The 27998-nt window shown below is 32.4% G+C and overlaps 1 protein-coding gene across 1 annotated transcript; it reads left to right on the top strand.

The window, feature by feature from the left end:
- Positions 1-13: 13 nt before the first annotated feature.
- Positions 14-25433, top strand: LOC114332775 (uncharacterized). Its single transcript, XM_028282550.2, has 3 exons — positions 14-141; positions 11357-11805; positions 20146-25433. The coding sequence occupies exons 2-3, from the start codon at positions 11363-11365 to the stop codon at positions 23363-23365; spliced, it is 3663 nt and encodes a 1220-aa protein (XP_028138351.1). The 5' UTR covers positions 14-141; positions 11357-11362; the 3' UTR covers positions 23366-25433.
- Positions 25434-27998: the final 2565 nt, after the last annotated feature.

Raw genomic sequence — 27998 nt, 5'->3', positions numbered from 1 at the left:
GGGTAGTTAAAAATTAAAACTCCGACATACAACTTATTTTTGGTGAATCGTTTAAGGTTAAATAGAATATTTCTGGAATTATTCCATTTCCTATTGGTGTCTATTCATGAATACCTACTAATAAGAGTGAGACAATCAAAGGTTAGTCTTTCTTACATATTCAATTATGATTTCTAAACTTGAATACGATTTGTTTTTAATATTTTTATTGTGTTCTGTATTTTATCGTATACAGGGCGTGGCATTAGTGCGAGGACGTCCAATTACTCGTCCAATTATCGAAGAGATACAAAAAAATTATTTAGGTAAAAGTTGGGGTATACGCTATGAGCTCGTAGGCAGAGGGGATAATTAAAAATTCGCGAGCGCCAGTAGTGACAAGTCTGTAAGCTTTTACTGGAAATTTGACATAAATGTCAAAGTGATTAATTTAAAACATTGATATTAAAAACATTAATACGAAATAATAGGCCTGGATCCCGCGTATGAAAAAAAAGTTGATTAATAGCAAGCTGAAAATTTGTTAATAGCTTAAGGGTGTCTAGTCGGACAAACTTTGATATATGGGAACACTGGAACAGGGGCAATTTTAATTGCGGAACAGGTTAAAAATTTGGAACGGCCAGACCACGAAAACGTCACATGTATTTTGTCCGACAGAACTTCCAATTGATTTTTTACCCTTTCATTAAACTCTCATGCAAAAATCAGACTGCTATTTATCACCTGTCATAATTCCTGTCATTTGACATATTCTACGTGTTCCACTTATTATAATTCCCATTTGGTGATAAATAGCAGCCTGATATTTGCATGAGAGTTTAATGAAAGGGTAACAAATCAATTGGAAGTTCTGTCGGACCAAATACATGTGACGTTTTCGTGGTCTGACCGTTCCAAATTTTTAACCTGTTCCACCATTAAAACTTCCTCTGTTCCAGTGTTCCCATATATCAAAGTTTATCCGACTACACACCCTTAAGCCATTAACAAATTTTCAGCTTGCTATTAATCAACTTTTTTTTCATACGCGGGATCCAGACCTATAATATTAGTTGGTCAAAGCTGTGGTGTATATTTTACCTTAAATATACTTACGTTTTAAATACCTACTGAATTTAAGTTTTTTTAATATGTAAATATAAATTAATCTAAGCGCCATCTACACGATAATTGTGAAAGTATCCGAAGTAAGAAATTAATATTTCATTAATAGAACGTTAAAATGATTAGCAAAATCTTTAAAAAATCGATTACAATTGAATTACTTTTTTGCGTTGTAAATATTAAGCGATAACAATTAAATAATAAATTTAAAAATTACCGGTGAAAGTTGCATTAGTAATCCGCTAGGAGCGACACCAGCGAAGCTCAGAGCGTATAGATAGGGACATAATTTAAAAATATTTTAAAATATTCGGAGCCACCCGTATTGACGGATGACACAAAATTATGTTTTTTTTAATGAAACACCCTGTATATTTTTGGATTTTCTTCGATGTTTTCTTTCTTAAAATATAAGATTTTGTAATGTTGTATGAGGTAGTTTAAAACATAATTTACGATTTTTTTTATTAATTTGGTAGTAATATTCACACCTTGTAGAATTATAGTAATTTGAGATCAAAAAATCTATTTATGTTCAAAAGATTTTTAATATAGTCTACAATTAAAAAAAAAACTGTTAATAATAATATAGTGTTTACTTTTATTATACAGGGTTGGTCATAACGCGGAAGGTATTTCTGAGTTTTCTTAAATAGAACACACTGTATTTTAATATTGTAAAGAAATAATATTTTATGGTACTTTCTTTATTTCTAAGCATTTTCTGTACCTAACTGCTTTAATTTGTGAGTTATTCGTGATTCGTTAGGCCAAACATTAATTGCAATAAAGATTATGTGAAATTTTATTAGGTTGGCTGTGAAAATATTCAATCAAAAAGATTTTTTTGAAAAAAGAAATACATGTTAATATAGACTGATTCTTAATTTATTAATATGTATTGGATGAGAAATCAACATACTTACGTAGTTAAGATTGTTGGTGCGTAAAATATTAATAAAAACATACAATACTCTACCTATTTGGCTACGCCTTTGACAATAAACTTGCTTAAATATTTGACATTATACTATTTTTAGAGCTCCAGTTAATATGTAAAGTTACTATTACCATAAATATAATATGAATTTTTCTAATAAGGAACTGAATAATACGGTTTTTGTGCTTGGAGGGTATAAGAAAGCAATAAGAATTTATCATCAGCATTTCCCCGTTAGCCGCCAACCAAAAAGAGAAACTTGTGTCAAAGTTTACTAGAACGGTTTCGACGGACCAGACATTTAGATTACGAGAACGATCATACTAATCTGCGGATTCTCAGTGACACTAAAGATTACATTTAATTCATTTTATTCATTTACACTAGTTTTTATTCGATCAGATTTCTCGCAATCTAAGTGTTCAGTCCGTTGAAACCGTTATCTTCTTCTTTAAGTGTCATCTCCGCGACGAAGGTTGGCAATGATCATGGCTATTTTGACCTTCGAGGCAGCTGCTCTCAACAGTTGCATTGAGCTGCAACCAAACCATTCTCTCAGGTTCTTCAACCATGAAACGCGTCTTCTCCATATGCTTCTCCAACCCTCTATTTTTCCTTGAATTATGAGTTTCAAGATGTTATATCATTCGCCTGTCATCACATGTCCGATATATTGCAATTTCCTTTCTTTTATTGTGTTTTCAATTTCCCTCTCTCTGCCTATTCTCCTTAACACTTCTATATTCGTTACTCTATCTACCCATGAAATCCCTTTCTTTTCTACTTCTTCTAAATGTCCACTCTTTACTCTTCTAAATGTCCACATTTCAAACGCGTTAAGTCCATTTATTGCATTTCGATTTAATGTCCATGATTCAGCTCCATAGTAAAGCACACTGTGTACATAACATTTATTTAGTCTTATTCTAAGGGCCAATGTCAAATCCTTGCTGCATAAAATCTTTTTCATTTTCACGAAGTTGGCATGTGCTTTTTCAATTCTCATTCTAATTTCTGCAAATAATCGGTATTTTCTGTGATTACCGTTCCCAAGTAAGTATATTTTTTTACTCTCTCAATCTGCTGGCCGCCTACCGTTAATATACCGTTAATATGATATTGTTCCGATGTGTGTTTTTTCCCTGGGGGTCAGTTTCACTCCTTCTCGGGGGTGAAAAAATATACGTTCGAAATAAGTCCGAAAATAGATAAACTGACTAATTCTAAGCAATTTTTGTTTTATAGTATTTTTTCACTAAGTTAATACTTTTCGAATTATTTTTTATTTTATTTTTTTTTATTAATTTATTGCTAATTTACAATCTACTTCAATACAGTAATAAGTAATTATGATGTATGTTCTTGGCTTGTGGCAGGTGTCGTCCATTGACGACTCTCTGGAATTTACCTAGCAGCTAGGTCTTCTGGCCAAAGTCTTTTCAGACGTCTGTCAACCAATGGGTGGTTGAATAATTCTTCTATGAGATGGTTTGGATGGTCTGCGCTGCGATTCATGTATCTTCTGGAGTGGACAGCAATCACAAAATTTGATGAAGGGGATGTTGCGGTCTGCATGAAGGGTTTGGTTTGACACATACCATGGGGCTTTAACTAACATACGAATAGTTTTTGACTGGAATGTCTGTAGTATTTTGGTGTTGGATGGTTTGCTACAGCTCCACAGCTCGATTCCGTATGTCCACACTGGTTTGAGTATTGTTTTATAGATGGTCAGTTTGTTTTCTAATGAACGTTGCGATCTTCTGTTGATTAGCCAGCTCATATTTTTAACTTTTAGGTCGAGGTGTCGTCGTTTGGCTGCAATATGTAAAGGCCCAGGTACTTTACTTCTGTTTTTATTGGTATAGGTGAATTATTTGGTCATAATTGTGGACATCTAATTATTCGATTTGTGAAATTTACTTGAAAAGACTTGTTTGTGTTGACGTTTATTTTTCAGCATTTAAGCCAGTCTTCTAGTTCATTGAGATGATTTTGCAATTTGTTGAATGCTAATATTTCGGTGATGTCTGATGCTAGTATACCAGTGTCATCCTCAAATGTTGCCATTAGTGTATTTTCGCTAATAGGAATATCAGCAGTGAAGATTTGGTAAAGGAATGGGCCAAGTACACTGCCTTGAGGTACTCCGGATTTTACTTGGTGGTAGTTGGATAGAGTACCTTCGTATTTAACTTGGAAGTATCTGTCGGACAAGTATATGATTTAAGGAGGAGGTAGATTTGGTTAGTTAGCTAAGTTTTTATTTTAAAGAGAAGACCCTCGTGCCACACTCTATCAAATGCTTGCTGTATATCGAGGAATGCTCATAGACAGATTTGTTTCCCTTCTAGGCTCTCTTTTATTCTGTTGACTAATCTATGGCACTGTTGTATGGTTGAGTGATTTGAGCGAAAACCAAATTGATGATCTGAGATAAGGTTTTCTATAGGTATTATTGTTTCTATTCTGTTAAGAATTAACCTTTCGAAGACTTTTGATAAAGTCGGAAGGAGACTTATTGGTCTGTACGAACTGGCTTCAGTTAGATGTTTACCAAGTTTAGGTATCATTATAATTTGTGCATACTTCCATTGCACTGGAAAATAGCATAGTCTCAGGAGGCTATTAAAAATAATGGTTATTAAGACGACACCTTTTCTTGGGAGTTTTTTTTAAGATTTCGCCAGTTATAAGGTCAAATCCTAGAGGTTTATAAGGGTTAAGCAGGTTGATTTCGTTACCGACTTCGTTTGGTAAGAAGTATTTTAGTGATAATGATAGCTGACAGGGTGCATTGAGGAAGTCTCTAATTTTCTCGTCGTTAATATCGTTGGCCTGTGGGGTGGAGAAGACGGTTGATAGATGTTCTGCAAATCTGTTGGATTTTTCTATATCTGATCGAGCCCAGGTTCCATCATTTTTCCTAATTGGTGATTTCATTACTACCGGATTTTGAATTTCTTTGTGGCTTTCCAAAGAGAGTTGTCGTCATGAGAAAGGTTTGTGACATATCTTTCAAAGGATTCGTTTTTGGATGTTTGGATAGCGGAATGAAGTCTCTGTGTGAGCCTGTTTAGATTTGTTTTATCTATCGCGTTTCTTGTTCTTTGCCATTTGCGACGGGCTCTTCTTCTCTCTTCTACTAGTGTTCTAATGTGGAGGGGTATACTATACCTTTCATCAATGGTTTTTTCCTTTACAGGAGTAGCTTTCCAAGCGGCCTGTTGTATTTGATCCGTTAAATATTTTACAGCTTCTTCAATATCGTTTTTGTGTTTGAGTCAAATGTCAAGAGATATTTTTTCATTAATTTCTTCTTTGAATTGAACCCAATTCGTGTTACTGGAACATAGCCTTGGTGCAAGAGTTTTCCAAATTATATTGGTACTTAAGGTAATCAAGATGGGACTGTGGTCCGAATGTAGATCAAAACTGGGGGTGATGTCGCTGTGTATTTCAGGTATTCCCTTAGTTACAGCAAAGTCTAACAGATCAGGAATTTTGTTGTTATCAGTAGGCCAGTATGTGGGGGTACAAGTTGTTAGGTATTTCAGGTTATTATCTTGTATGATCTTTAATAGATTTCTGCCTTTTGGAGATATTAGTCTTGCTCCCCAGGTTGTATGTTTTGCATTCCAGTCCCCTGCCACTAGGAAATGTGAAATGTGAGCCAAGTTGTTAAAAAAAACTCCATGTATTCCTCCAGATTGAGGGTGTGGCGTGGTGGGCTGTAGATAGAAGCTATTGTTAATGGAAAGGTGAGCGCATGTACTTTTATGATAGTACTCTGAATTTTGTTGGTGATATATGGAGCAAGTTCGTAGTGTTTTATAGCTGTACGAATTATTACAACTGAACCAGCATGGGCTGTTCCATCTGGATGGTTTGCGTAATAGACAGAGTAGTGTGGAATTTTTATAAAAGACCTCTCAGTTGTGTGACTCTCGGATATAAGTAGGATGTTTATTTTGTTTAATTTTAGAAATAGTATAATTTCTTGCACATGGTTTGTTAGACCATTTGCGTTCCACTCTGTCATTCTAAGTGAGTTAGCCATTACGACGTTCTATTTATCACTGTTGTAAGCATGCTTAGTATCATGCTGTTTTGGTTTATCAATTGTGCAAACATATTTTTAAATTCGTTGAGGAATTCTGTAAGTTTATTTGAAAGGTCTGAATTATTGTTGTTGTCTTGTGAAGAATTATTAGTTGCTGCAACTTGAGCATATGTTACATGTGATTGGTGTATGTGGTGAGCACTAGTGTTATTATTATTTAGGCTTGCAACTCTAGGTATAGGAATGCTGCTTGTTATATTTTTGTTTTTCAAATTTACGAGGTCTTTATATATAACACATCCTTTATAGTTTGCTGGCTGATTGCCATTACATAAGGCACATGTTGCTGGTGTGTCGCGTGCTTTTTTGCAGGTTTTTGTATCATGTGATCCACCGCATTTAACACAGGCGAATGGCCTCAGGTAGTAACTTTTTGAGTGCCCGTATTTTTGACACCTTGTGCATTGTACTATTGTATTTTTTATTCTAGGTGGTTCTGCTGTTATTATGCAGTTTCGTAGGACTTGCAGGTTAAATATGTTTTTGTTGTTTTCATTTGGCTCTATATCGACAAAGAATAAGGGCAATGGTTCTTTGGTAACTCTATGTCTAACATTAATTATGTTGCTAACTTTAAAACCCTTATTATTTAATTCATGCGAGATATCACCTGTGGGTATTGAATGGTGTAATCCTCTTATGACAACTCTTGTTTCGGTTGGTAAGTGTGATGTACAATGTTTTCTTTTCTAAGTTGCTGTATGAGTGTCCTGTAGGTGTCTGAGATGGTAGGGTTAATTTTTACCGTATTATTTGAAATGGTTTTGGTGTAATAGGTTTCTGCCGCAGTTGCAGTTGAAGGGTTTGCTATCATAGCACTATAGTCAGTAACTCCATAAATATAGATTGGTGGCGGTGAGGGATCTTTTTTGGTGATATTTGTGTTTTGTGTATTTGATAAATTGTCTGTTTGTTCATCCAGATTTTCTTTTGAGAGAGAATCAAATCTGTTTTGTGTTTGGATTTGGTTGGGAATTTCAGAAGTTGTTTGTCTTTTCACCCGTTTTCTCTTATTGCCAACTTCTTACCAATTATGTTTATTTTCGTTTTCTGTTTCGTTAAGTTCTATGTCGCTATAGCTCTCCGTGTAGTTATTGGTGTTTTTTGATGATGAGAGTGAGCATTGAGGGGTTGTGGATAATGTTGTGTATTGTGACTGAATGGGGTTTTGAGTGTTTTGAATATTTTGTGCAGTTGATTGACTAGGAAATTGTACTTGGTTTGGTATAGCTATTTGGGTTGGAATAGGTATTTGGTTTAGGCATGACATTCGATTTGTTATCTGGTTAGATAGTGTTTGATTAAAATACAAAAATGGTACTTGCGGTTTTCCTGCTGTTTGGTTTGACTGGTTCTGGTTATTTATTGTTGAAACATCCTGTATAGTATTCATTTGTTGATAAATTGGTTGGCCACTTTTATCAAATCCTAATAAGTTCCCCGAAGGGAACATATTTCTTTTGTTTGTTTCACTAATCACTTAGTTTTTGTTACTTTTCACTTTAACAAATTTTTTGATGCTGATAAGATAATTACTAGTTAATTAGGTAGTTTTACGATAAGGAAGTTCTCTAGCGCTTTGAATGACGGTACATGTTCACGCTTCGAGAATCAGATTGCTACTTTATTTGATTTAAAACACGTTTTGCGTGTTTTGCAAACCAGGCGGTTTTTTTGCAAATAACTCAAAAACTAATTATTTTATCGAAAAAAAAAAACATTCTTAGCACAAAATATAGCTTCTAAAAAAGTAAAAAAATAATGGTGTATGTATGACCTCTCTAGACGTAGTATAAACAAAGTTGTAGCTAATGAAAAATAGGTTCATTATCGTCAAATTTCAAAACGAACATTTCAACGTGAAATAACCAAAAAATTATGCACTTTTTGGGGATAACTCATTACAACTGTTTTAAAGTGTTTAAAAAAATCTTAATTCTTGTAAGTTTTTAGCATTAAAAGTAAAAGAAAAAACTAGGGAAAATCACCTCCTAATTAACATATTAAATCAAATTAATCATTACCGCTCCACAAATTACTTTACTTATGTATTATTTATATGATCTGTGAGTTTCATCGGTTCAAAGTGCTTATTTAAAAAAATGGTTTTAAAGTAATTTTTTTTTAATTTTAAATTTTGAAAAAAATGATTTTTTTGTTTTTCTGTAAGGTAAAAATTGGTTAAGATAGGGCTCTTCAAAATTTGCATACACTCGTGATTATTGACTAGTTCAAGACCTTTCAACTGCATCCCCTTCAAAAATAAGCACTTTGAACCGATGAAACTTACAGATCATATAAACAATACATACCCGATTAAAGAAACTTGTGAAGTGGTAACGATTAATTTCATTTTGGATGCTAATTGGGGGGTGATTTTCACGATTTTTTTCAAAAGAAAAAGTGATTAACTTTACTTTGAGCGTAACTTTCTTACTTTTAATGCTACAAACTTACAAAAAATCAAAAATAAAGATTTTTTTAAACACTTTAAAAAAGTTGTAATGAGTTTTCCCCAAAATGGCTTCATTGTTTGGTTATTTCACGTTGAAATATTAGATTTGGAATTTGGTGAGCATGAACCTATTTTTCATTAGTTACAACTCTTCTTTTACTGGGTCAGGGGATCTCATACATACACCATTTTTTTCACTTTTTTATGGTCTATATCTTTGCTAAGAATATTTTTTCTTTTTCGATAAAATACTTACTTTATGAGTTATTTATTAGTCAATATTAGTCATAATATCTATTTTATTAGTTTATCCATTTCCGGCATTAAGTTGAACGTCTATTTTTTCACCCCCGAGAAGGGCTGAAACTCACCCCCATGGTAAAAGCACACATCGGCAAAATATCACTTCTCTTTTCTGACATGTTACCATTGTTACCTATGCGTATGCCAAATTTCATGTCAATCTAAGCGGTTCTTTAAAATTTACAGGTTTTTCAATATTTTACCGTCAGTGAACGGACTATATAGCATTACTAAACCATATATTTTAAGAAATATAACATCGAGGAGACTCCAAAAATGTAAAAATATATACGGGGTTCCATTAAAAACAAACATAAGTTTGTGTCACCTGTCAATACGGGTGGCCCTGTATATTTTAAAATATTTTTAAATTATCGTTTTATCTATGCCTCAACTCTTAACTTAATAAATTTTTTTCGTATCATCGTACGACAAACGAGAAATTGGACTTCCTCGTACTAATGCCGCATCCTGTATAAAGTGTTACAAAACTGACTTTACGCGGTTGACTTTACTATTTTATTATTTATGTTTTAGGCACTAAGTTTAATTTTAGTTGACTTTATTTATTTTTTAATAACTTACTTCTAAACAAATGAAAAACACTGAATTTATATCTTTTATTTTACAAACTACGATATCTAATTTATGTATTACACTAAATCTAATAATTTATTTACATAATTACAAGTTCCAAAATATCGCGCCCGATACATATCAAGTACACCGACGTATTCAAATTCACAACTAAACTCTAATTCCAAAAATGTCTATTTATATAGTTATGTACAATTAGTCTACTGATTTCCAGAAACATCTATAGGTAAATATTATTTACAGAGCAATAAAAAAGGTTTAAATCGATGGCCTGGAATCGCCGAACAAGTTTCTATTTGTCTCGCCTGCAGAGAGGGTCATACAGTTTGACGACAGAAGCTTCCTGAACGAAATAGGCCAGGTTGTGAGCAGCCTATAAATAAGGTCACAAAAGTATTCGACAGTTTTATTATTGCAATAACAATACATTTAATTCGTTTATAATATAACGGAGAATCTAATATCAGAAAATGCGTTTAGATATTATAACTCATCATCATCATCATCAATTAATGGCGCTAGAACTCTTCGTGAGTCTTTGCCGCGTTTACTATTGCCTTCCATGTTTTTCGGTCCTGCGCCACTAATAGGGAACTTGCATAAATTTTTAAATTCGAAAAAAATGTTATAAATCACAACAGAACATAATTTAAAACATGTATTAAAAATAAAAAATTTTTGTAGGTCTTTCGTTTGGCCCCCAAAGGCGATTAAAAATTCAAATTAAAACAGGTGGCCTAAAACGAGTCGTGACGTCATTCGTTTGTACATTTACATTTTTCCAACAAAGTAAACAGAATTTTAAATGAGGCGTTATAAACGTCAGTAGAAAATACATTTATTTGACGTTACAAGTATTTTGATCGTTTGAACTATTCATAGAAAACTGTACTTTTACAAAATGGTTTTATTTTCCGTAGTAAACCTTCTTTCCTTTCCTTCAATAACTATATCAAACTCCAATGTCAACAAACTGGTATATATTATTACAATGACATACAATAAATGTTAATAGAATATAAATATTTTTCCTTTATCTCGCGACGAGGTATACCGAAATAGGTGGAGGCCAATAAGCTAAAGAAGAAGAAGAAGAATATACCTAATTTTAACCATAAACGGAACCATATAGTTAAACTTAGTGACGTCACGGGCCGTTTGACCTATTTTAAGACACCGAAGACTTTAAATTTGTACTTCTAAGTTATTATGAGTTTTTGAAGCGTGAAATTTTGGAAATCTCATTTTTATACAAAACTGAACATTATTATGTAATAAAAAAAATGTGCAAGTTCCCTATTCCCATTGTCGCATTTCCATTTTCTCTAGACCTTATAACTGTATTTGTGCAAAAAACTCCAAATATCGTCTTTTCACAACAACAAACAAAAATAAAATAACAAGCATTATGTAATCTTAATATAGGGTGTACTTAATTTACGAAAGATTTTGATTTAATAGAAAACACTGGTTTATTTCTTTAGATTGTATATTTTTTATCGAATCATTAAGTGCATGAGATAGGTAATAGCACATTAGGCAAATTTTTTCATGACTATTTTGCATAACTTTTTTTTTAGTAACCTAAATGTTTAGATTACAATCAGATTAGATTACACTTTTATTACCATCTATCTATACAATCTCAACCTAAATGTTTAGATAGATAATAGACAATAAGTAATAAGACTAACAATGTGTTATTACATGTAGGGAGGCATCCAGTGATGCACCTTTTTTTTTTAACTTACAGTCTACAATATTGACTATATTTGACACATTTTACAAACATTTAGTATTATTCAATTAAATTTAGTGTTCTAATTTACAGAGAGAAATGGAACTCTCAACTCCAGAGGAAGTTATAGCAAAATTCCACAACCTAGATGGCGATTTAATAGGTGAAAGAAAGAAGAGTTTTTTCACCCTTCTCAAAACTGCCTCCCAAAAGCTGACACCAACAGAAATATCCTATGTAATAGATAATCTTAATCCTAAGTCATACCAACAAAAACTTTTTTATGTACATGCTATTGTCTATTTCAAAAAAATTGAACAATTAATTCCAGTTCTAAAAGATTGTAATAGAGACCATATAAAAATGGTTATGAAGCAACACTGGTTTATTGAAGAAGCTTTTAAAGACATGACACCTAATACTTTGGTAAATGAGTTCTTTTCCGAAGTGTCTTACAGTACTCGACTTAAACTTCTGAACAGAATTTCACATTGCTGGAGTGAAGAAAAGAATGATGAACTATTCATCTGTCTTCAGCAAAGGTAATTATATTATGAAATTATCAACTTGTGTTTTATATGTGCAACAATTAGGTATTTCTAATTGTAGTTTTATATGTGTAGTTTGAAATATGTTTTATGCCATACCCTGGATGAATGTCTTCAAAAGATACCATCCGGTAATATCTGGACTTATTTCCCTGGACTTAGTCCAGGGAAAGAAGAATTTCCCCGAACCCCCTCCAGGCAAACAACAATTGTTTTGAGTAGTATGGACCTCTTATGTTTCCTGCAGCCGATTTTTTGGACATAATTAGTTTATTAATAAATTAAGGTCGAAAAATGGTGAATTCTCGCCTTTTTTGGTCTATCCGTAAAAAGTGAAGCATTTGAAAGAGATTTGAGAGTAAGATGTTTATAAAGCCTATAAAAACCTTCAAAATGGCTTTCAAAAGCCTTTCCGGTAGGGATCTATGGAGGAGTGTCACTGAGACGCAAGCCTTTATCCCCCATACGTCGATCAAATACCAGCGTATTCCAGTCTAAGCCCAGATTCATTAGAATTTTAAGCTGCAGTGTTAGCCTCTTTTATTTTTCTCTTTAGTCGGTCAGGGTTTGAGCTCACATACCTAGCAGTGAAACGAAGTGAGTCGGCCGCCTGTCCTGCTTGGCTATTTGACCGACTTAATGTTAATACCTACATTTTTTAAAAATTAACTTAAAACTTTTATATTTCATGAACTTTTGGGAATGGTGGTGCTTAAAATATAATCCAAATTTCATAGTGCTCGGTCAAATAGTTTAAAAGTTATTTAAGAGTAAACAGTAGCGCGTCATCAATATTTTTGTTTTTCGAAAGTTCTGCGAACTTTCAACAGTGCGTCGGTAATTCGACACTGACAGTGACATTATACTATCAAAAACAATAATTTTTATACTCATAGGCACGCTAAATGTTGCCGAGTCAGTCACGTTCGATTTCTTGTTATAGACAGTGGCGTGCTGGCCATATAAATGAATCGGTGCAATCACCGAGAGGCCGCGGCCTCTTGAGGCCGGTCAAATAGGTTTTTTTTTCACACAAAATTTTAAATGTAAAAAATTTTTTTTTCTAATCGAATGTTAATTTTGCTAATAATATTAAGAAAAAATTTCAAAAAAATTTTAATTAAATAATTGAATTTTTTTCTAATTGTAAAATACATTTTAAGTAAATGAATAAGACTCTATATACACATAAATATATTGCTACAAATATTTATTTTCATACATACAAATACATTTTTGAGGGTGTTAAAGCCCAAGTGTTGTAAGTCATATTATTTGTGAAATGAAGAAAGTCTTGCTTTATAACCTTAATAAATAGACCTCTCTTCATCAGTAAAATCAGGAAAAGTGGTGTAAGTATTTATTGTAATACAGTAAGTAATACAGTAAAAACTTGCATCACTTTTTCTTTGAAGAGGTGTATATATCAAGGTTATAAAGCAAGGCTTATATCATTTCAAAAATATGACTTACAACTTAATACATACCTGAAAATTTCTCAAAATTTGATTTTACTTTTGTCTTAATTACATCAAATTCATATTATATGTAATTTTTCAGGAAATTATGGTTTTTGCCTTGCTGCATACAATATTGTAATACATGACATTATTTATTTGTAAGATTTGTTCTTAAATAAAAAAATATAGCAAATTAAAAAAAAACCATTGAATTCAAAGTTTTATGTTTGATTTAAAAATAATTTATATTTTTGTTCTTTTGATTTTATAAATACCGAAAAAAACATCTTGATAATAGAAGATAAAATGAGGATGGGAGGCCGCTTTTCTATAAAATCACCGGGCCGCTTGAAAAGCTCCAGCACGCCACTGGTTATAGAAAATCGATTTTTAGTAGATCCAATGTGACACAAAATCTAGGCATGGGATAAAAAAGTTTATTTAAAGGAAGTGTATTTTTTTGTTCTTCTTAATGGCGGTACAGGCTTCTTTTTGCAATATTGTATTTAGTTATAGAGTAATTTCCACATACTAACATATTTCTCAAATTGGGCTCTGTACTGCCCTTCTTTATTATATTACGAATATATGTGCCAAACATCTTGACAAAATATTCAAAATTACAGCCGCAATCTTGGACCGTGTTTGTTGCTACCTGTTGATCGCTACTATTGCCTCTTAATTTGTTTATCATAAATTATTTTTTTACAACGATATAAATCAGAAAACGGATAGTTTATGAAAGAAGAAGATCTATTTTATCAATATTATTAAAAAAACGAAGAAAAATAATTTTAAATAATACAAATTTATCATACAAACACATGTCGATTTTTTTCTTATAAACAATTAGAATAACTTTTAAGTATGGCATGCAGAAAAATATTTTATCTACTCTATGTCATATTATGTATAAGTTTTTAGTTTGTGAAAACTGTCATTACACATAGCAGTGCGTGAAGGGTTTAAAGTGTACGTGAAGTAACAATGTATTTTAAATGAGATTTACTTTTTCGCACACTTTCAATGGGTTTTTTGGCACAATTTCATATAATCAAATATCCTTAACTTTCGCGTTGTCATGGTGATGACAATATGAGCAATGACTTACCGTGGGTTTGAAAGACCGTGGTTTGAAAGTAGTTAGGATTTTTAAATGTCAAAGTTCTAAAAATTGTAGAATAGAAATGAATTCCAGTGACGACGAGTTATAGTTTTTTTATTTGTTCATGGTAGAGTAGATAAAATATTGCATGGAACTGTGCGTGAAGTACTTTTTGCGAACTTACGCGATGTATCTCTAAAAATCGCGTGCGTTCGCAAAAAGCATACTTCACGAACTGTTTCATAAATAACTATTTTCTACGGCCGTGCTAAAAGAGCCACTTTCACGCACGCATTTCGTTTCCGAAAGTTGCACTTTTCCGAACGGCTTGCGTGAAAGTAAATTTTCCCGCACAGCGTGTGGAAAAGTAAAATCCCTTGTAATATGGCATTATAATATATTATAATACATGCAATAAACTAATATTTAGATATTATTTACCAATTTATTTCAAATTTACCTTATTGTGTTCATGTTTTAATGAAATTAGCGCGATTATTTCATTCATAGGAGATTCTGACCAATAGAAAGCTACAGAAATAAAAATTAAAGTGATAATTTTTGATAATATCCCGTCGTCAAGTATATTACGTCAGATGCCCTTCGTTGCTACGAAAAAATACATTCAGTGACATTAATGACAATTACTGTTTTAAAAGTTATAAAAGTGATGACTTTCAACCGTCACATATTTATAACAACTGTGTGTTTAACTGTAGTAATTTGTACTTACATCAATAAATTACAATAAAATTTTGGTCTTGACCAGTTTTATTCATGAAATAATCGCAGAAAATTGCACTCGATCTCTAAAATTATTATCGAATTGTTTCTCTCGTGCCAGTTTGACATAATTTCACTCCCCTTCGGGTCATGAAATTAAAACTGTCAAAGTGTCACTCGGGAAAAATTCGATAATTTTAGAGCTCTTGTGCAATTACTACTGATAATTCGATAAAATAAAATTATTTTGACATAATATTTAAAAGTCAGATCAGTAGACTATAGGTTTGTTCCAAGTCGGTACAAAACCGTTCTTGAACGGTTACGAGTATGCGTAGTAACGAAAAATGTGTTACTGCGCATAATTATTTGTTATTGCGCATGCGCGTAACGATTCAAGAACGGTTTTGTATCTAGTTGAAACAAACAAGGTTGAATTTCGAGCGAATCAAGCAGGTTTTAGACCAGAATCTTCCTGCATAGATCACATTAATACTGTGAGGGTAATAATGGAACAATCGGTTGAATGGAACACACCTCTATACATGGTTTTTGTTGATTTCGAACGTGCCTTTGACAGCCTATCTCATGCTGCTATATGGAAAATTTTAGAGCTAAGGAACATTCCCCATAAAATAATTTCCATTATAAAGTCACTGTACACTGAGGCGACGTGCAGCGTGACACACAATGGGATTAACAGTGACGAAATTGACGTACTTACTGGAGTCAGACAGGGATGTGGCTTTCTCCGTTTCTGTTTAACATAGCTCTAGACTATGTTCTCTCCAAACTAGACTTCGACACAAAAGGGATACAATGGACGTTAACCACACGCCTAAGTGATCTAGAATACGCCGACGATATCTGCCTGTTAGGACAAAGGTTCCAGGATGTGGCCGACCAATTGGAAACACTATCCACTGAGGCCAATAAAACAGGTTTAAAAATCAATATTGGTAAAACCAACTCCATGAGAATAAATGCAAGGAACAACACGCTATTTAATATCGACAACAAGCAGATTGAAAATGTGGAAAACTTCACGTACCTTGGAAGTGTCATAACAGAAAGCCGAGGTACAGAAGACGATATTCGTATGAGGATACGAAAAGCTCAACAAGCATTCAGCATGCTTAACCCTATTTGGAGGTCTGGGGAATATACTACAAGGACAAAGATCCGAATATTCCAGTCAAATGTTATGTCTGTTCTACTCTATGGATGTGAAACCTGGAAAGTGACAAAATCCCTTACAGACAAATTGCAGGTCTTTTTTAACAAATGTCTACGAAGTATTTTCTGGCCAAACATCGTCAGAAACGAAGATCTGCTACACCTGACCCAACAAAAGAGGGTAGAAAATGAAATAAAATCCATAAAGTGGGGGTGGATAGGTCACACACTCCGAAAAGATAGTTCCAGTATTGCAAAAACTGCCCTAGAGTGGAATCCCCAAGGAAAGAGAAAAAGAGGTCGCCCAGCACAAACTTGGAGAAGATCCATCATGGACGAGATAAGAAGTCAAGGAAAGTCTTGGAATGAGGTGAAGGCCCTAGCGCAAAATAGAACCCGATGGCGCGTTTTCACTGAAGCTCTATGCTCCACTTAGGAGTTCAAGAACATTATATATACAGCGTGTCTACTTAAGTTGGAAACATATGGGAAACTTTTTTGTTATTCATTTTACGAAAAAAACTTATTCTTTATAAAAAGTTCTGCATGCTCTAAAACCTAAGATTCAATCATCAGATATCAAATTTTGCCAATATTATACGAGGTATGTCAAAAAATATGAACTTCGTTCAAGAGTAAAGTACCTTTATTTCTCCCAATATCGAAAATTCTTACTATGAAAAGTTGTTTGGAAATAAAAACTAAGATCAAATATGCAATTACATGCTTCTAATTGGAAAAAAATATTTTCCAAATTTTTCTCAAATTTATTGATACTAACTTCTTTTTTATTTATTACACATACGATAACTCTTTTATTATTACTTTTACGAAAAAAAGGTATTCTTTATAAAAAGCTCTGTATGTCCTAAGACCGAAGATGCAATCATCAGATATCACATTTTATTAATTTTATACGAGGTATGTAAAAAAATATGAATTTCACTCAAGAGTAAAGTACCTTTATTTTTCACAATATTAAAAACGGTTATTAAAAAAGTTGTTTAGAATTAAAAACTATGTTTCAATATGCAATTACATCCGTCTAATTGAAATATTGTGAAATATAAAGGTACTATAATCTTGAGCGAATTTCATATTTTTTGACACAACTCGTATAAAATTAATAAAAGTTGATATATCATGGTTGTGTCTTAGATTTTAGACGATGCAAAGCTCTTTATGAAGAATAACTTTTTTTCGTAAAATGAAAAATAAACGAGTTATCATATTTGTAATAATTAAAAACGATGTTGGGTATCCATAAATTTGAGAAATTTTTTTTTTCAATTAGAAGCATGTAATTGCATATTTGATCTTAGTTTTTAATTCCAAACAACTTTTTATCATAAGACTTTTCGATATTGAGAGAAATAAAGGTAATTTACCCTTGACCGAAATTCATATTTTTTGACATACCTCGTCATTCATATGTATTCATATGTTTTGACATAATATTGAGAAAATTTGATATGTGATAATTGAATCTTAGGTTTTGGGGCATGCAGAACTTTTTATAAAGAATAACTTTTTTTCGTAGAATTATGAATAAAAAAGTTTCCCATATGTTTCCAACTTAAGTAGACACGCTGTATATACAGGGTGTAACAAAAATACAGGTCATAAATTAAATCACATATTCTGGGACCAAAAATAGTTCGAATGAACCTAACTTACCTTAGTACAAATATGCACAGAAAAAAAGTTACAGCCCTTTGAAGTTACAAAATAAAAATCGATTTCTTCAAATATATCGAAAACTGTTGGAGATTTTTTATTGAAAATGGACATGTGGCATTCTTATGGCAGGAACATCTTAAAGAAAAATTATAGTGGAATTTGTGCACCCCATAAACATTTTATGGGGGTTTTGTTCCCTTAAACCCCCCAAACTTTTGTGTACGTCCCAATTAAATTATTTTTGTGGTACCATAAGTTAAATTCAATATTCTTAAAACTTTTTTGCCTCTTAGTATTTTTTCGATAAGGCAGTTTTTATCGAGTTGAGGCGTATTTTTTAATATGTTTACATAAAAATTTTATGGGGTTTTTGTTCATTTAAACCCCCAAAATGTTTGTGTACGTTCCAATTAAAATATTACCGCGGTACCATTAGTTAAATACAGTGTTTTTAAAACTTTTTTGCCTCTTTGTATTTTTTCGAGAAGGCACCTTTTATCGAGATGTGGCTTCTTTTCTAATATGGTTCAAAATATACCTAAAAATGTAAATTATAAATAAATTTTCACATTATTACCAAGTCTCCATAATCGTACTTAACCATATACAAATATGTGTAACCATATACATATATTCAAAATATCTCGATAAAAACTGACTTTTCGAAAAAGTACCAAGAGGCAAAAAAGTCTTAAAAACAATGTGTTTAACTAATGGTACTACAATAATAATTTAATTGGAACGTACACAAAAGTTTGGGGGGGTTTAAAGGAACAAAACTCCCATAAAATTTTTATGGGGTGTCCAAATTTCACTATAATTTTTTCTTAAGATACTACTGCCATAAGAATGCCACATGTCCATTTTCAATAAAAAATCTCTAATAGTTTTTGATATATTGGAAAAAATCGATTTCCATTTTGTAACTTCAAAGGGCTGTAACTTTTTTTATGTGCCCATTTATACTAAGGTAAGTTAGGTTTAATCGAAGTATTTTTGGTCCCAGAATATGTGATTAAATTTATGACCTGTATTTTTGTTACACCCTGTATATACAAACCTAATTACAATGGTTTTGAATCGTCGTCATGGAAACCAATATCGACGTCGTGCTTACCCATTATCATTGTCCATTATATTGAAAGTTTGGTTTTGACAACCTTGTCAAAGAATTAATTTGTGTATTTTCACTTCTAACTAAAAATTGATATAACTCTATTTTTGTGGCTTTTTTCCAAACGTATGGCCCTAGAAAAATATTGTTCCTAACTCATGCGGAAAGTGTCTTCTCCGCTATCGCGTTGTTCGGGTCAACGGCAGTCTCGTGCGTGAAAGTATCACTTTCCCCACTAGTTAGGAGAATATCTGTTTTTTATATTTGGAAAGCTTGCTTTTTTTACAAATTTAAAAAGAGAAACAGTTTTTTTTTTATTTAGCTAATGCCTCGACAACTAATGGCCATTGGCATGGTAGGTACGGTAATTTTGAACAGTTAGGTACCTAGTGTCATGTGTAGTGTGTGTGTTGAGTAAGTGTCTTGTTACTTTGCAAAGTCGACGTCATTGTCTTTGCAAAGAGACGCTAATTGTATCCGAACGTCTGCGGTCTCTGCGGTGAGTACCGATCCCATAAGGACAGAAACTATATTCATTTATTAATTTATAATAAATGAAAAATTTCTGACCCTGGTGAGATTCGAACCCACAACCTTTCGGATTTTTTCGATTCAAAGGCAGGCGCTCTTACCACTGAGCCACGGAGGGGGTCGAGAAACAGTTGTCCTAAGACAATTTGAGATAAAGTTGGTCCCTTTGATTGAAACAAGAATGATTTTTAATCAGCGACCAGTTGTTATAAAATCGTCGCGGCGTCGCGTTTTTTTGAATGTACGTTTTGCGGTATTTTTGAATTATAATTTGTAAGTAGATAAATTATTATGTTTATGTTTAAGAGTTCTTAATATAAATTACTTTAAATATTAAATAAATTAAAGAATAAGACATTTCCAAGATGGCGGCCGGGGGACAAGGGTGGTGACCCCAAAAACTTGAACTTAAGCTTCTACTGATCCTCCCTACACATTACTGAAATAAAATTGACTCCTCTAACAAATGCAAGATACGGCTTAAAAAATTTAACATTTTATTATTGTATTTTATTATTATATTTTTTTTTAACACCTTTTTTTAGGTATGGTTTATACGTTGCATTGAATGTACTACAAGCCTGCTCTGCTACCATAGTCAGCAAAATACTCAGCGAACATGAAACTGTCTTAACCTCAAATCAAGTTCTTTATCTGTTGAATAGAAGCAAACGGTTATTCAGCATATACATGGATCACTGGGAATTCATTTTCAAAAAACCTTATAAAGACAAAAATGTCATAAGTCTATTAGCGTGTAAATATCCAGAATTTTTTCTAGAGTTGTACCGCAGTGAAAAAATTTGTTGCGAAAAGTTGACAGCTTCAGCCAGTATCAGTTTACTTATGGTTCTTAAGGAAGAACTTTATAGGGATTCATACAGATTTGGTAAAATACTGAATGCTAGAATATTAGTTAAGTGTCTTGGGCCAGAATTTCCAATATTTTGCACGCATCTGATGCCAAATAAGTTCGACGATTTAAATGAAAATTCTTTATGTTTTCAAGTCTTAAAATATTTTCCAAAAAAAACAAGATGGGAACTATTTACTCAATCACTAAATACTCTTTTTCCACAAAAATCTATTAAACATTTTCTGGAAATTATTGACGAAACCATTTTAATGTTAAATCCAGGTAAGGAATTAATACACCAATGGGCTAAAATCAAGTATGAGAACAGCTCCGATGATAATTTTTTGCAATACTATCCTAGTTCTGAATCCATTCCAGTAATCAAGGAAATGATAAGCCTCTGTCCTGATATGCAAAATAGGCAATCTTTAATAAAACATTTGATTAACACATGCGCCTACAACAATGATTTGTTGTCTTTAGATAAGGTTTTGGAGTATATAGTTTCTAGACACAAAAACGAAAAGCCTCGTGCGTATATGAGACAAATACAATTTTTACTTACGGTATTCAAAACTGAAGAATTGACTAAAGAACACTGGAATTTTATACAACAACAACTTGTTTTGATGCGTACAAAGGATGGTCTTCATTATTCAGAATATATGGATATAGAGGTAGCATTTTTGGAATACGCATACAAAAATGATCCTGATGCATTCAAACTAGAAGCTACCAACTTTATGAAACATGCATGTGATTCATGCACATGCATGAGATCATGGGATTTTAAAGGAAATTTTGAAAATTCTAAATTAAAATTGGAACTCTTTCTAGAATTAGTGTCGTTGTTTCTTCAAGAGATACCAGCAACATGTCCTAGCTGTTACAGATATGTTCAAGCTTGTTTAATAACTGAATTGGTTGATTTGTGCAAAGCGTATCCCGAAAAATGTGTTAATATATCAGACTATCCAGAATTCGTGTCTGCTATTGAAACCATATTCGCAAAAAAAGAATTTAGATACCATAGCGATTTTACAGTTATATCATCCATATCAAGTTATAACATCAACTTTCCCCAATTCGCTTTGACTTGTTTAACAGAAGCCAAGATATTGGAAGCAATAAAAAATATTCCAAATATATTCAGATTGTCTTTTATCGATTCGATTACATCGAAGAAATACCTTTCAATATCAGAAACAAATATTTTATCGAACTTGCTTGATCAACTTGATGAGAAGGAATGGGGATGGATAAAAATATTAAGAGCCTTAGTTGTACATCACCCCAAAATGATTTTGAAATATATAAATAAATTTATATACGCCATGCAATCTTGCATGGAATACATTATGGATATCGATTTCATCAAAGAAATGAAACATTATTCTCATTTGGAATTTGATCATAAGATCTGTGATTATCTTGTAAATGTTTGGCCGGAAGCAACAGATGCAAGGAAGAAAACAGCATTGAAAATTCTGATACAACTCTTAGACGAGGACGAATTCACTAAATTTTTTAATGAACACTTAAAAATAACTCTAACTAAAAATGAAAATGATGATGATATTGTTCTCAATAAAATTCGGAAGCAAATACGATGTTATTTTAAAGCAGTTACAATTCCACAGAAATACATACCTTTATTATTCAATTTATGTGACGAAAATTTTCAGGAAGCTCCACTATCTTCTTTATGCTGTTTATTTGCAAGATCTCCCGAAAAAGTTCTTTATTCTTACATCGAAAGTATGTTGCAAAACCCGCAAATGCAAGAATGTAGTTTAATAGTAAGTAATCAGTTTTTAGAGCAAAATTATGTTGTTAAATTAATCAAAATCTTCCAACCAAGTTCGTATTGTACGCTTAAGTTCATATCTTTGTTTGCTCTAAAAGTTTTTGTTAAAACAAAATCTGAAGATATATTAAATTTATTTATAAACTTTACGAACATGTTTGAAAAGTTTGATAGAGGGATATTTTCTTCTTTTGTAAAAACGAAAGTATCCAAGGAATATGCTTTTCGATATATTCAACATTGCTGGAAAATGATTGAACATTTCATGTTAGAAGACAAGAAAAGTTACTTCTTGAGCAAATTACTTACACAAACATTAGATGAAGAAATTGTAAAATCTCTATCGTCAACGTTTGTTAAAAATACAATTACAAGCTATTTCACAGAAGGTGGTAAACGTTTGCCTAATATCAACACCTTCGTCTTGTATTGTTTAGCCTATCGAGAAGAAGACAATGAAGTGAATTATAAAATGATATTTCAAATGCTCGCCAAATTGAGCAAAAGAAATATTTGTTTATTTTGTTATGATTTCCTGGAATCTCAAAATAATATAAAGCAACAGGTATTTGTTGATAATTTTATACAACATTGGAAACAGAACTTCGTTGCTAAGGATACAATCAATGAACACATTATGCTGAATCTGCTGTGTAAAAGCATGAACGAGCCAAAAGAAGATTTTGCGAAAAGTGTTGTAGATTATCTTCTACGATCAATTTCTGATGTAGGCTCTTTTGTTTATCTAGTTTACGCTAGAAACTTAGAAGAGTTACTCAGTAAAACCAAACGGTATAATATATATGATTTATTATATTTAATGTTGTTATACAAGCCGTCATCAACAATATATATTTTTGTACTTAATCTTTTAAAGCCTGTAGATGATGAAGAAACTGAAGAGGTGAAAATCATTTACAAAAGTGTATTAGGTATGTTAAAAGACTCGAAAGAACCTATTGTTAAGTGTTGTTATGAACAGTATGTTATTAAAACTGAGCACAAAACTGCAACAATGCAATTGACTACCCGAATACCTAATACTTATCCTTTGTGGGAAAGACCACGAAAAAAGAAGAAAAAAAAATATCAAAAAAATTAAAAAATTATAATAAAGACTCTTGGACCATACTTGGTCGCAACGTGCTACTAGTAAAGCCGCCTACACACTTGATTCGCCTCGAATGAGCATAATGGTCGATAAGTAAAAGAAAATTGTGTTAAGATATTTCCATTTTCTGTTTGTTTATTACGGAATAAATTTATATAAATTGCACACATTGTAACGGTTCATGTTACGAAATTAGCTCTTAATTTATTTTTATAATTTTTTCTCTTGATCTCTGAATTAATTTCTCCAATTTTCGCGTAATTAACTATTTCTTATTATTATCTTTTATATTTAAAATTTCGTGCAACGATGCCACACCTCATTATGGGTGGTATCACTTGTTGATTTTTAATATACGCCATACTTCAAAACACTTAAAACTATCTGTTAGTTTCGTGGGTTGGTATCGGTGAATATTCTTTCGTGTTCCGAGAGTTTGACGTGGTACTCGTGGAACACTGGAGACGACACTTGGCTTGTGGCTGTGAGGTGGTTAGTTGGTACCATAAAATGGCGGTTGATTTCCATCATAATTATTTTTATTTAACTAGCGTTAATTAAAGTGAAAAGTTACCAACAATGGTTGCCTGGAGTAGGAAGACATGTATGTGACACAACTCCTCTTGGAGCCTGAATAGTGTGACGAATTTCTAACTGAGGCCGGTCCTGCCCCTAGCAGTCAACAAACAACAGCGACACGTCATCGACGAGTAATGTCTCCGCTAATCCAGAAGTTTCCCGATGATAGGCGGAAACCTGCCTCAGGCCTTCCAAATGTTCTCGAAGCAGAGCCGTATCTATATAAGCGGATGATTTTTAAGCAGCAGTCAGTCAGTCAATGAACGAGCCGCGACGCGTGATATAATTGTATTCGAATTTAATGTATATATTAGTTATCGAAGTTATTATGTTTAGTTAATTAAATCATAAATTTGAGTTGTAAATAAATTAGATGTGTTAGATGGTGTTATTTGTAATTATTAAAATAAATAAGTGATGTAAATAAAATAATATAAGTAAGTCTTCCTTTATTTAAATTAAACTTAGTGCCTAAAGATATAAATAAATAAAATAGTAGAGTCAATCGCGTAACAATAGGAATCAATCCGCCATTTGGGAGGAACCATCATGTGAAGTCGTAGCCCCTTTGACAACCTAGGGAAACCATTACAGCCACATTCAAGTCATCATGGGAGTATGTTATTTGGGAAACACACTTTGGGACGTTCCAGTCCCATTTTCTGTCATATTTCCACCTGCACCTACGGATAGGACATGTTAGCACTCTCTGTGTGCTCATTTTATGGATTGCAGCATCGAACTTCATCTGGAAGTCGTTCGATGAAGAGATTTGTTTGGGAACATTTAAGTTTGTGTGGATTTGAGTAACTATTGTGTTCTATGTTCCAGACTTTTGGCTTAATGCACTATGTTTATTAATTATTTGTTTTCAGATTTAGCTTACCCTTTTTTTTCTTTTATATGACATATTTGTATATTAATGTATTAGGTTCCCAACTTATTTACGATCTACGGTAAGTTCTTGTGTACAGGAATTAGCCTAAAAAAATTAGGTTTTATACTTTATTATTGGTTTGATATTTATTGTGTAACATAACTTGCATGTTTTCCAAATATTTTATTATTTATTCGCTTTAGGTACTTCATTTGTTCGGTTAATTCGTCGTTTCGGTATTTATCTTAACTTCATTTCTATAATTTTTATTCATTAATTTTGCTTAATTCATTATTGTATTTTCTCTTCGTCAGGTTTGTACCTATTTATTTGTATTAATTTCATCTTTGTCGGTTTCAATTTAGTGGTACGTAGCAAGCGTACTATAACCATTTGGTAGAAGTCTCATGTGAGTTGTACCCTATAATATATGAGTAAGAGGTATATCTTTTTGTACATATATATAACAGGATTGTTGTTATATTGTATATCATATTTAACAATAACTTTTGTCATGTTAGAGTCACATTGCATGCATTGTTTAACTCAAAGATTGTCAAAAATCTAGGTATTTATTTTTAATAAATATTTACTTATTCTGTATATCATTTATTCTTATTTCCTTTATATTTTCATTTACTTATATATTTAATATTTGACAGCAGTGTAAGATACCTGGGAGAGTGATCGAAGATCATTTTCTTGGCGCCCATGATTTGTTAGTGTTATTTAATTTGTTCTTCTTTATCAATTATTCTTCTTTATCGAATTTCAGTACATTATTCTTATTTTAGTATTTACCTTTTCTAGTCATCATCATTATCTACTTTGAGCTACTGTTCTTCGACAGGCATGCAAACGAGCCGTATCCATCCTTGAGTGTCAAGTTGTTCTCTTGCATCTCTTGCTAGCCAACTCTATTCAGTTTGACTCTGTCTATTCATATACCTACTATTTATTCATCTAATCAGTTTCCCTACTCTAATACTAGTGCAAAAGTAGTATTTTCTTTCTATCCTCACATTTTCCTACTTCGGCTTCTCAACGTAGAAGCCACCTCACTCTCTCTTCATTTTTGTACATCTAGCTACTTTATTTTTCCTTACTTCTGTTGGAGTTTATCGTCCTCTTTACTTACACTCCAACAGAAGTACCTTTTCTTATTTTTGTTACAACATATTACTACACTCAACGAAAAAGTTACGTATAATTCATAAAAATGTTAATTCAGACAACAAGAGCAATACTTAAAATTTGTCCAATTCTTGGTTTTATTGGAACAACAAAGCGATGTTCATTAATTCATTATTTTCTTTAGTTGATCCAATGTACTTATTACGTTTATTGATATTACGAACATTGTTCACTGAGTCAACGAACACTATTCATTGAAACAACAACGTCGTTAATTGACCGACGAAGACTATTCGTTGTGTCAATACCAGTGTTATTTCTCCTAACGTATGCGTATACTGCTTCATGCATTTAATAAATTTCGTTTATTTTTACAATTATTTCCGTTTATTCTTACAATTAATTCCGTTCATTCCCACAATAAATACGGTTATTCTTACAAGCAATTCTATTAATTCCTACAATCAATTTCGTTCATTCCTACTATGAACGTATGTTATATTAATAATTACTGAAGCATTAGCTCAATGTACTGTTCTTACGATGTCAGTTGGACCAGTATAAAAACAAAATTCGACACCAATTGTCGGCACCGTTTGTAAAACATAGGCGGCGCAATAGAAATTAATGAGTAAACTTTTATTTTTAAATTATGGTTCAATATTTGTTAAACAGTAATAATGTTGTTAACTGTTCACATTTCTTTATGAAATTGACACCAAAGATAATTAAAAATACATAATACAAATGAAATTTAACGTGCTTATTAATTTGAGAACTAAAGAAATAAGACTACACTTTGAATATACACATAAAATACATGAAAACGAACAATTCCTCTTCCAGTCGAATTGTCTAATTCGTGACTAATGAAGAGATCACTTTTACTACTGTATAGTATTTTTACTACAAAAGCGATATTACGTAGGTCAAAATTTTTGACGTAAGAGAACTGTCAAAACATTAGAATGTGACTCTTCATTATATCCATGTTTATAATAAACATGGCAATAATGAAAATTCACATTCTAATGTTTTGACAGTTCTCTTACGTCAAAAATTTTGACCTACGTAATATCGCTTTTGTAGTAAAAATACTATACATAGGACATATTTTTGACAAGTTGAAATATATCACTATCCGTGTGTTCAGAACTTGATTCGACACTTGTCGTGTTTATAACTACCACACCAATATTGGAAAAGAAGTGAAAGGCGCAATTTACACAACAGTTATCAGACCAATAATGACATAAATACGCGGCAGAAACACGACTTGATACAGAAAGGACAGAAAGAATGCTAGAAACAGCAGAGATGAAAATACTTTGAAAAATCGATGGGATATGGGAAGAGGTAGAAGTGCAGATATACGACAGATATGCAAGGTGGACAACATCAATAACTGGGTAAAAAGCAGAAGAGTATAATGGAACAACTACATGAGCCAAATGACAAAAAACAAAGTAGTAAGGACGGCGAGAGACGGTTCCCCAATAGGAAGACGATCAGTTAGGTCTGTATCCCGCGTATGAAAAAAAAGTTGATTAATAGTAAGCTGAAAATTTTTTAATAGCTTAAACGGTGTCTAGTCGGATAAACTGTGATATATGAGAACACTGTAACAGGGGCAGTTTTAATTGTGGTTAAAAATTTGGAACGGTCAGACTTAAACTCTCCGAACAGAGATTAAACTCTCATGCAAAAATCAGACTGCTATTTATCAGCTGTCATAATTCCTGTCATTTGACATATTCTACATGTTCCACTCATTAAAACGCCCATTTGGTGATAAATAGTAGGCTGATTTTTGCATGAGAGTTTAATCTCTGTTCGGAGAGTTTAAGTCTGTTCTGTCGAACAAAACACATGTGCCGTTTTCGTGGTCTGGCCGTTCCAAATTTTTAACCTGTTCCACAATTAAAACTTCCCCTATTCCAGTGTTCCCATATATCAAAGTTTCTCCAACTACACACCCTTAAGCTATTAAAAAATTTTCAGCTTGCTATTAATCAACTTTTTTTTCATACGCGG

The sequence above is a fragment of the Diabrotica virgifera genome, chromosome 4 (genome assembly GCF_917563875.1).
Source record: "Diabrotica virgifera virgifera chromosome 4, PGI_DIABVI_V3a".
In the NCBI taxonomy this organism is placed as follows: Eukaryota; Metazoa; Arthropoda; class Insecta; order Coleoptera; family Chrysomelidae; genus Diabrotica; species Diabrotica virgifera.
This window is presented reverse-complemented; position numbering and strand designations above follow the sequence as displayed.

Bases quoted from the DNA above. Each gene is read 5' to 3' on its own strand.
- LOC114332775 (XM_028282550.2), top strand. From the start codon at position 11,363: ATGGAACTCTCAACTCCAGAGGAAGTTATAGCAAAATTCCACAACCTA. The intron at 11,806-20,145 runs GTAATTATATTA...ACCTTTTTTTAG, and splicing joins TTCATCTGTCTTCAGCAAAG to GTATGGTTTATACGTTGCAT.